General features: G+C 34.9%; 1 protein-coding gene across 2 annotated transcripts; it reads left to right on the top strand.

Moving 5' to 3' along the window:
• Positions 1–4,266: 4,266 nt before the first annotated feature.
• On the top strand, positions 4,267–6,898 carry hlx1 (H2.0-like homeo box 1 (Drosophila)). Of its 2 annotated transcripts, XM_060884003.1 has the most exons (4): positions 4,269–4,857; positions 5,183–5,338; positions 5,576–5,760; positions 6,206–6,898. In XM_060884003.1, the coding sequence occupies exons 1-4, from the start codon at positions 4,422–4,424 to the stop codon at positions 6,515–6,517; spliced, it is 1,089 nt and encodes a 362-aa protein (XP_060739986.1). In that variant the 5' UTR covers positions 4,269–4,421; the 3' UTR covers positions 6,518–6,898. The 2 variants fall into 2 exon arrangements, with proteins under 2 accessions (XP_060739987.1, XP_060739986.1); XM_060884004.1 differs by lacking the exon at positions 5,183–5,338 and having other exon boundaries at positions 4,267–4,857.
• The last annotated feature ends 3,772 nt before the right edge of the window (positions 6,899–10,670 follow it).

Genomic DNA, 10,670 nt, shown 5'->3' with positions numbered 1-10,670 from the left:
ACAATATGTAAGTAACAGTAGCTGCATAAAAGGGGATTAAATAAAATAAAATCTAAAAAATCTAAAATTAAATGATAGTAAAATTAAGTACACTATAAAGGTTTTTGCATAATAAGAAGTACACTGAATGGCATTAGAGCATTACTGTTAAATGGTGTTTGTTAAATGATGCAGTAATGAGTTTTATGTACATTAAATGGTGGTAGGTAAAGACTGCTTTTAATTCATGCATGTAGGTGTGTGGTGGAATTTAAACAGATATAACAAAATGTTGTGCTATCATCGTTCACTGTCTTTTTAATTTGTCTACGTGGCTTACTTCCATTACAACAATTAATAAGGACTATGAGCCCTAAACGCTAATCCTCCAAAGCTCTAGAGACTCTGGTTTGCCTCAACAGTGATTGCCTTCGGTAAACAAGTGCACAATCAATCATTGTGCACTCACAGAAAAGAACACGGCCTAATCAGGACAGTTAGAGCTCGTTTTTTGCGCATGGGCAAAGCCCACTGGGGTGCACTTGCGGAGAGTGCTGAAGATTTACGCATTAGCGGGATCACTGCCAGGATACACTGGGAGCAGAAACAGTAATGGTTTGTTATTATGACCTTTTCGCGTTTCCATTAGTCCTGGTCTTATTTAGCAGTGAGAGCTGCAGCGTTCACTGAATTTGATTTAGCCATGTGTACATTGACCAAAAGAGAAATTAGCCAGCCTGGGTTCCTTTACACAAATGGCACGACTTCAACCTTTGCCGCCGCTTTAGTGTAAATACGGAGGTTTTAATGGCCAGCACTGTAGCTTCCATTAAAGGAAGCTCTTTTGTTGTTTAACGAGCAGGTCGACTGAGGCGAGTGTCAGTTAGACCGACTCTCAGATGTCCGTCTACTGTTTAGGGAAACGGCGCGCGCAGTTACACAAATACACTGCGTTACATAGCGCAAAAGAACTTGTTAGTGTTTCTAGGTCGAGTAAATACTTAGCCTATTACTTAGTACTTACTATTATACTTAGTATGATAATGTTATTCTGTAACACGTTGATTTATCATTCAAATGGTTGAAATGCGCGCACTTTCCGCACTTTACGCACCAATAATGAAATATTAAAATCAATTTACATGAATCGATATTTATTTGTTAATGAATGAATTAATTTATTATATTATATTATATTACATTATATTTTATTATATTATATTATTCATTTATTTCATTATTTTGAAAACAAGTGAAAATAATGAAATAAATCATTAAAAAAGTTTTTTCAGTATTTATCCTTGCTCTTTCATTGCAGGCAAGCTGCTTACCCACTGCCCTTAAGAACTTGTCAACTTTAGGAAATATAAAGTAAAAGCAATGGACTCGAAATTATGCAGGGATATTTGAATACGTACATGTACTACACTACTCCCTCTTTAAAAACGTTCAAATGACTTACTTCAAAAACTAGAGTTTTACATATCCACTGTCAGAATTCAGAACTTACAGAGTTGTGGTGGATTATAGAGGGATCACAGAATGTGAAACAGATGTGAAAGAATAAGGACGAACAAACATAACTAAAAATACGAGAGAATCAGAGATAGCAGAATTTGGTAAAAATTCTAAAATAAATAAATAAATAAAATACAGATGGAAGCAAGGAAGATTAAACAGAAGCAACTATTCAGTAAGGAAGGATAACATACACATAACATAGCATCTTACGCACTGTGCATTATGTTTATGCTCAAAAAAGCTTTCTGTAATTGTCGTATGATAGTCTATTTTTATTATTATTATTATTATTATTATTATTATTATTATTATTATTATTATTATTATTATTATTATTACATTCTCGTTCTATGTTAAACTTCATAGCCTATTGCCATCAGCTTACACACTTATAGAAAACATGCTTACATGCCACATGGGCGCATTGGTGGGCTTGGTGAAATAAGCGACCTACATTCATATAAAGACAAAACGAAATATACATTAATCTTTAGAATTCGTTAGATCGTAATTTTGCGTAAGATTTTGTTAAATGGTTTAACAGCCCATTAGCGGTTTTACGCAAAACCAAAAGGAAAATCCAGATGGCATCTGTAGGGAGTTGATGTATGCTACATAATCGAGATAGAATGTTGATATTGGGATTTTTTGCACGTAGCTGTATTATGAAAAAAAAAGGCTCACATGTATTGGATGTAGTTAAAGACTGAAAACAAGATGTCTGGTGCAGAAATATAAATAGTCAGTTTCAGCAATATTAACTGACTTTATCTTCACTTTTAACATAAGCACGAGTAATTAAATGTAATTGCCATATGGATTTATTTTGTGTCTTAAGAGCACTGAGCATATTATAACGAATAAATAATAATAATAAAAAAACGGTTTAAAATGCATTCAGACGCATACTGTCCAGATTGTAAACATACTGGAATAGAAATACAAACATGGTATAAACAGAATCAGGTGCTAGAGAACAATGTGTCACAAAATCAACCCAAAAAAAAAATTCAATAGCATTTTTTATAATGTTTGTTTATTTGTTTGATTGGTTGGTTACCTGACTAAATGCCAAAATATGAATAAAATGACTCAAATTAGTTGAAGTTTTATTTCAGGGCTACATGCTTTCTGTGCTACAGTAATAAAATTAACGTGCGTGTTTCGGCATGCTAAGGCACTTCTTCTACATCCTTTTCCATGGATTGTTTTGACTGTAAGATCCAGGGTAAACATTACATTTCATCTCTAAATTTAAACCGGAAAAGTGTCACTCTGAAGCGTTGTGGTAAGAGCTAGTCAGGGTCATAGACCTTTCCGGCATAATAAATCAGCCATAATGAACGCCTCAAAAGGAAGATAGAAGCAGAGTGACGCATTTGTTAAAACATCTCATGAATAACTGGTAATCTTATTTTAAATCTGACGTGCACGTAGGATGCGTAATAACCAGCATGTATGGCATGAATCGGATCACTTTCATTCACATCACAGTAAATCACAGTAAAAGAATCATTTCAATGGTTATTTAATATGATTTTGAAACAGAATAATGTTTTATGTACGTAAATGATGTATCAGTAACAACAACAACGACGATGATGATGATGATGATGATGATGATAAAAGAATAATAATAAATTTATATAATAATAATAATAATAATAATAATAATAATAATAATAATAATAAATAAAATAAAAAATATAATAATAATAATAATAATAATAATAATAATAATAATAATAATTCAATAGATTTCCATCGAGCACATAATAGAGAGTGATGGGTTGCACTAGGGTTGTAGCCTACATATGGATGAAGTATCGCTTCTGATGTTAATTGTGTTTTCGTTTTAGTGGAGAATAGATTTCCTTTGTTTATTATAAGCATAGAGACGGATTTGCGTCACCATGCAACTTGCAGGTTGAGATAAAGTTGCACAAATATTGAAAAAAGGAAGTGCTAACAGTCATTATAAAGTCCCCCCTCCTCGCTCCGGAGGAAATATGGACCTCCGCTGTACCCTAAAATACTGACATCTTCTATTTTGGGATAAATCTAGCAGGAATATCCGCTCATTTAGGCTTGAATCAGAGCCCTTAAAAACAGGATGGCCTGCATCGAGAAACTCCTGTTTTCTAATCTCACTGGGCCAACAAGGAACCGAGTGCTAAAAAAGATTTTCTTCTAGTCAATAACCAAGCATTTGAATTTATTGGTGAGTTTTGATCATATCACTTTACATTATTACGTTTTATTACGTCATAATAAGTCAGATGATGGTCAAGTTTGTTAAGAACATAACAAACAACACATAAAGTAAGGTGATGTCGTTACTTCGTACACACACACACACACACACACACACAAAATGACTGTATAGATTATATATATATATATATATATATATATATATATATATATATATATATATATATATATATATATATATATATATATATATATATATAATGCCATTGGTTATGTACTATGTCACTGATTAAAGGAAATGAGTAACCCAAGAAATAACATAATGCAACAGCAGAGGGTTGTATCACATTAGAATTCGAGGTCCCTCGATAGAAATCGATAGCAATGATGAAATCCGGTGGTAATTCTGATGGCAACACTTACTGCCTTCATCAGCTGTATTTCTTTCCCAGGCCTTAACTAAAGCATTAAGGGGAAGTGGAAGGCTTTCTGAATCTCCATTGGCCAAGACTGAACCAATCAGCATCTCTGAAGAAACTTCTGCGTAGAACTTCTTGGACCACATATTGGGATTTCATACTTGTGAACATTTCTGGAGTGTAGAGAAAGCGATGCACGTCATTAAATAAAGCTCTACTTAATTAAGGCTATACTTAATGTCGTGATTTGTTATATACATAAAGATACAGGCGATCTAAAAGAGGAGGATGTATACAGCCGGGCTGAATCCCCTTTACGCGTCAAATTTTAGTCTCTGGTCCGCCTATTGTTCGGGTGGGTTTGCAATGGACACAGTAAAGAAGCCGTCGTTTTGCATTGCTGACATACTACATTTTGGAGACAATGAAAACGTCGCTGGGTCTTCAGCGCTGGTCACACATATGGGAGCAAGGGCTCAAGTTCATTCCACGGCGTCTCCGCTTCGTCCATCTCCGTTAGCGCCGGACGCAGCCGTGTTCGGTGGAAGAGTGAGTGCAGCGTCTGCCTACCACAGACATGGAATACACTTGACCTCTGTGGCCAGAACAACATTCTTTTCTCAATCAGTACCTCCACTTTCTAGCAAAGATCTCAAGTTCGGCATCGATCGGATATTGTCTGCAGAATTCGAACCAAAATCAAAAGAATCGTCATCATTACGAGGTAAACACCAAATTACGCAAAGATTTCTTTATTTTTATAGTATCAACAAATATTATGATAAATGCCCAATAATGCATAGGCATATTAATGTAAAATGCGGTGTTAAATAGAGGGGTGCTCACGTTTGGGTTCAATTCTAATCAGTCTTATAAGTCACCAAAACTCAGAACGTTGCTGGAGAACTTTTCTTAAACACTTTTGTTGTCTGTAGAATAAACCCAAAAAAATGAGTCCCAAAAGATATGTAAAGATTTATTATTATACATTTGACCTTGCTTATAAAATAACTATATATATATCACATAACTGTGTTTTCTGCATACAGATCACACGTCTGTTGTTAGCTCGAATCGCCAGTCAGTGTCCGTGCAGCCGAACGCAAGTCAGTACTTCGTCTCCATAGACCCGGGGATGAGCGACGCATCCTCCATTATAAGTTCCTCCAGACAATCAGGGCATCAGTATCAGGACACTTTCCCAGGTAGTGTGGCACTCCCCTGTCAATTCTCAGTACTAATACTTTGCACTGTTAAAGCAAGAAATATCATCTAGGATATATGTAGCTGTGGCATCACCTATACGACGGTATAGATCGTTTCCATGTACATAATATAGCCTATTATAATGTATATGTATATAAAAATATAAATTACATAGCCTATATATTTGAAAACTGATGCAATGCAAGCAACCATATATGCTGTTTGACTCTATACAGGGCCCTATGCAGTTCTCACCAAAGACACAATGCCACAGACATACAAAAGAAAAAGGTCCTGGTCCAGAGCCGTGTTCTCCAACCTACAAAGGAAGGGTCTTGAAAAACGCTTTGAAATTCAGAAATACGTCACTAAACCAGACAGAAAACAACTTGCTGCGATGCTGGGCCTTACGGACGCTCAGGTAGGATGGTGTTTAAAAAAAATGTGTGTGTGTGTGTGTGTGTGTGTGTGTGTGTGTGTGTGCGCGCTTGCGCTTGCGCTACAGGAGACACAGGAAGCACACGATGCGCAGATAAAATAAAAATACTGAAAAGCGTTTGCTTCTCAGTTGCGAAACACATATTCATGAGGAAATGAAAGTCAATTATAACGACTTTTGTAAATGATGAAAGGTCATAGAAGATAACCGAGTCTCTGTTAAATGTTAAGTGTTATAATTAAACATTAATACAGCACATAGTGTGGAATTTCAGTACAAACACTGATAATTATGTCATGTTTTACGCAACGTCTCCATGTTGGAGACGTGCAGCGCGGAATATAGTATATTATTTAAATTGCAAAGCTTTACAATTGATTGTTATTTCCATTTGGAGAAATTTATTTAACAATATCCTTATCTCCAGGTCAAAGTGTGGTTTCAGAACCGTCGAATGAAATGGAGACATTCCAAGGAGGCCCAAGCGCAAAAGGACAAAGAGAAGGAACAGTCAGATAAAGCCGAGACCGAGTCCGAGCCGAAAGCGCGTGACGAGTCAGAATGCGATACCGAGCAAAGCGATTCCGACTTCGAAGATGAAGCAGAACAGAAAAGAGATACGAATATTTCAGAACCCAGTAAACATAGCGTTATCATCACCGGGCCTGTAGGCACAGACATCATACCTGCAACAAATACCGTGACAGAGACGACAGCATCCTCACAAACACCGTTTTGAACTTTGATGGAAAAATCACAGATCGTGAATCAAATAACCACTAAGATCCACTCAAACCCAATAAGCGTTTTAAACGCGGTTCAGCCAGTAAGTTGGTCCTGGTCAGTCGTACCTGGGACACTTGAAAAGTAAATCTATCCGGTGATGTCACTGACTTGTTCCTGTATAAGGGGAAATTTCAATCTTGTGAATATTTTTCATCTTGTGAATTTGATCATTGTGAATATTCATCTGAACCACTTTTTGTTCGCCTTATGACCTCTGGGAATTTACTCAATGTAAATGTTATCTTAAAAGTTCATGAACCTGACTGTATTATATTTTCTTAGTAGGTATTTGCACTGAAGATGTAAATAAAAGTTTAGTTTTTTTCTTACTTGATACCTGGCTTTAAATAATTTATGTGCATTATTATTATTATTATTATTATTATTATTATTATTATTATTATTATTAGTAGTAGTAGTAGTAGTAGTAGTAGTATTAAGTGAAGTGAATGTCACAGAGAATTTTTGGAATGTTATTAAAGGAAGATACATTTTTAGAAATACTCCATTCAGAAAGCTCTGGTTTTACCTGCAGAAAGAGAAGAAAGTGAGACATCAGTATCAACAAAAGAACTGTAACAAATCCTCTGAGTTGCTTTGAACAACCTACCATCTAATTTGCTTATAAAAGTGCTTGGTGATGAACGATAGAGAATTTGTTTTTAGAATGCTATCGCAAAAAAGCCAACATGTCTTCACAGTGAATACAGATTTGATTTTGTTTTTATTTTGTTATATAGACATTTACATTCTGTTGTTCTAAAAGTACAGATTGTCTTTACATGTGACCTTATATATACATACATATATATACATACATATATATATATATGTATGTATATATATGTATGTATATATAAGGTCATAAGTGCATGATAAGATTAAAAGTGAGTATTGTAGTTTTTGGCCTGGACGACCCTTTTGCTCTGAGAAATGTTAGTTGAGAAAATTTGGCATCTAACAATAAACAGAGAGTGACCAGCTAAGATTTATAGTTTGTGTACATTTACTGGCTCCAGATATCAGCAACAGAAATGAATCCAGGCTCAGATTCGCAAATGAAAGCGGAGTCCATAAATGGACTCCGTTTGACTCTGTGACAATCACCAAAGACAGGTCATAATGTTGTAGCTGTGTATACAGTTAGGTCCAATGTTGTTTAATGTCACTTTCCATAAAACAGCCTGTTTGTGAATAAGTAAACTGTAATACACAGTCATATTATATGAAATAAATACAAATTAGAATTGCTAAGAGATGGGACATATAGATAAATGAATATATATGAGCATGTGCAGGCATATATATTTATACACACGTGCATGTGTGTGTGTATGTGTGTGTGTATGTGTGAGACTGCATATGTCCCTTTGCAGTTCTCCTTTGTAGTTATCTTTATTGTATTGATAAACAGTCTAATAGTTCAATGACTATCATGAATCTCCCTGACCTTGTATAATCTATTTTCCAGAGTTGGCTGTGAACCCAATTAGTGTATGTAAAACTAAACATATTCTCAATGATAACTGTAAATTTGTAACATTTTTGACAATAATGAAATCAAGACATTCAAAATGAGATTACATTTTCAATAGGATGACATTCTCTCTCTCACTCTCTCTCTCTGGGAGTGTGTGCATGTCTGTCTGTCTATTCGTCATGGGTGTAGGTGAGTCGTTAAAGTTGGCAGGAACCCATTACAGAGAGATTATACTGAGCTTACATAAATTATTTGAAAAACCAACACCTTCAGCTCTAACAACAACCTATCCATCAAGTAATTTCAATAAGAACAGGTAATATATTTGCTTCTGGACAACACATCTGAAGCACATATAAACATAAGCAACACACGGACACATACCGTACCGGCTGACCTACAGACATACATATTCTAACAGCTGCCTCAGTAAATGAATCCACACAGCTGAATAAAATGCATTCTCACACTAGTATATTTGGACTCAATAAAGTCAAATAAAAGAAAGGTTCGAGTTAGATAGCAAAAATCTATGGGACTGATTTGTATATTCTTTTAGTAGTGATTGGTACTGTAGATGGACTCTAACCTAATAGACTGAGCCAAATCTATACCTGTTTTACCCTCCATTAAATGCCTACCTGAACGCAGGGGCATTTTAGATAGTGTGAACTTTGTTAGGAACATATACTTACCACTCCTAATGAAATCTAATCTATGCTGTGCGTAAGAAATGCGAGTTTTTAAGTGTAAACAAGGAAGTTTATTCTAAGTGAACCTTCTAAAACTAAAAACTGCATTATATTACTTGAGATACACTATACAGTTTGTTTCCACTAAAAAGACAGAATGAAATTGGCTAACCATGTGTGTAAAACAATGTAACAACGTCTTGCACATTTGGGCCACGCATGAGTGTTTTTCCATTCACCTCACTAAATTGCTATGAGCATCTTAGGAATAGCACAAAGCATAAAGAGTGATGGAGAACATCTCTATAAAGGAGAGCTCTGTTGGGGAAACGGTTTCTTTCGTGAATGACTTCACCAAAGATCACCAGAAGCACACTCTACCATAGGGTCTACTTTTTTCTTCTCCGGAAAGAGGGATGACCTCTTGAGATCACCAGTTTTTCCGCTTAAGGCCACATATTGAATTCCACTTCAGCGTTTACATTTCCCACCCCCACTCCCTACCTGCCCCCTTTCCATTCAGTGCACTGACACTTTGTACATAAAAAGCCACGATGTATTTTACTGGCTTAATGCTACAAGCATGCAATGGCACATCATTATTATACGACTAACAAATCGCATTCCTTCTCTTATAGATGATAATGCTGAATTATGTTTTAGCAACCTGCAATTAACGCTGAATCATTTTCCGTGGAAAATGTGTTCTAAAGCCATTTTATCAGTGAATGCCTTGTACTATTTCCTGCCTTTCTAATACTCCCATAACTGATATAGTCAGCAGGTGAGTCTTACATTATTATCCCTTATACAGCTATGGGCTGCAAACCTAAAATAACAATACCACACGAATGCTTAGAATTGTATTATAGATTCCGATCACTGAAGTGCCTTAAAACTTTTTTTAATGGTCAGAATGGGAGAAAGTCTATCTGTTTATATTTAGTGCCATTTTCCACCATTAAAGTAGCTTTTTGAGTGGCCCTGTAACCCAAGCAGGACAATGAAGGAGCTGAACAGCTTAACAGATTTCCTGTCTAAACTTAAACATTTTGAAAAAGCAGCTGCTTCAAATAAATTACTACACTGTGTGTTTTGCTTCAAAACACATAAGGTCATGTATTATCTCATCCAAGTGAATGACTCTGTTAGATTGGAGCATTAAAAAAAAGTAATAAATATAAACTCCTGTTTATACATACATATATATATATATATATATATATATATATATATATATATATATATATATATATATATATATATATATAGAGTCTTCCCTTGCTTTTATTTCAATAACCTGCCAGAATAATGAAATAACACTGACAGTAGAAAACGTTTTCTTGTACTATTTATATTAAATAATAGACGAGATTTTAAGGATCGATACTTTTTGATCGATACAAAAACAGAAAAAGGCTTATTCAGTGTAAATAAAAAAAAATTACAAACCCTAGAATTCAGTACAGTATTAGATTTCTTGCTTGTGGCTTGACCCTTTGAAAATGAAAGTGCAGTAAACTGTTTTACTGCATCACTGCATTTGGCAAGAATGTGTTTAGAAAGTAAATATTTAGTCGAAACATTTCACCATTAGTAGATCAAGTCACATATTTAGTCAGGATTTATAGAAAGTTTGTATTTCTAGTGATGAGATTTTCAACAGTGAGCTATGATAGAGGATAGTCACTGTATATATACTGTATATATATATATATATATATATATATATATATATGTATATATATATATATATATATATAGTATATTGTGGCAGTAATGAAACTGGTCCCAAACTAACTTGATCTACACATGCTCATGTTTGAAAACTGAGCTGCACGAACAGGAACCAGATTCTGAAAAAGTCAGTTTATTGAGTGCTTTCGTAACATAGTTTCCAAGCAACTTAGCTTTGCTTTCTGAAAACCAAGCCG

Source organism: Tachysurus vachellii, chromosome 12 (genome assembly GCF_030014155.1).
Source record: "Tachysurus vachellii isolate PV-2020 chromosome 12, HZAU_Pvac_v1, whole genome shotgun sequence".
In the NCBI taxonomy this organism is placed as follows: Eukaryota; Metazoa; Chordata; class Actinopteri; order Siluriformes; family Bagridae; genus Tachysurus; species Tachysurus vachellii.
This window is presented reverse-complemented; position numbering and strand designations above follow the sequence as displayed.

Excerpts from the sequence above, each read along its gene's own strand:
- hlx1 (XM_060884003.1), top strand. The coding sequence starts at position 4,422 with ATGTATACAGCCGGGCTGAATCCCCTTTACGCGTCAAATTTTAGTCTC. Across the intron at positions 4,858-5,182 it reads AGAATCGTCATCATTACGAG|ATCACACGTCTGTTGTTAGC; the intron begins GTAAACACCAAA and ends TTCTGCATACAG. Across the intron at positions 5,339-5,575 it reads GTATCAGGACACTTTCCCAG|GGCCCTATGCAGTTCTCACC; the intron begins GTAGTGTGGCAC and ends GACTCTATACAG.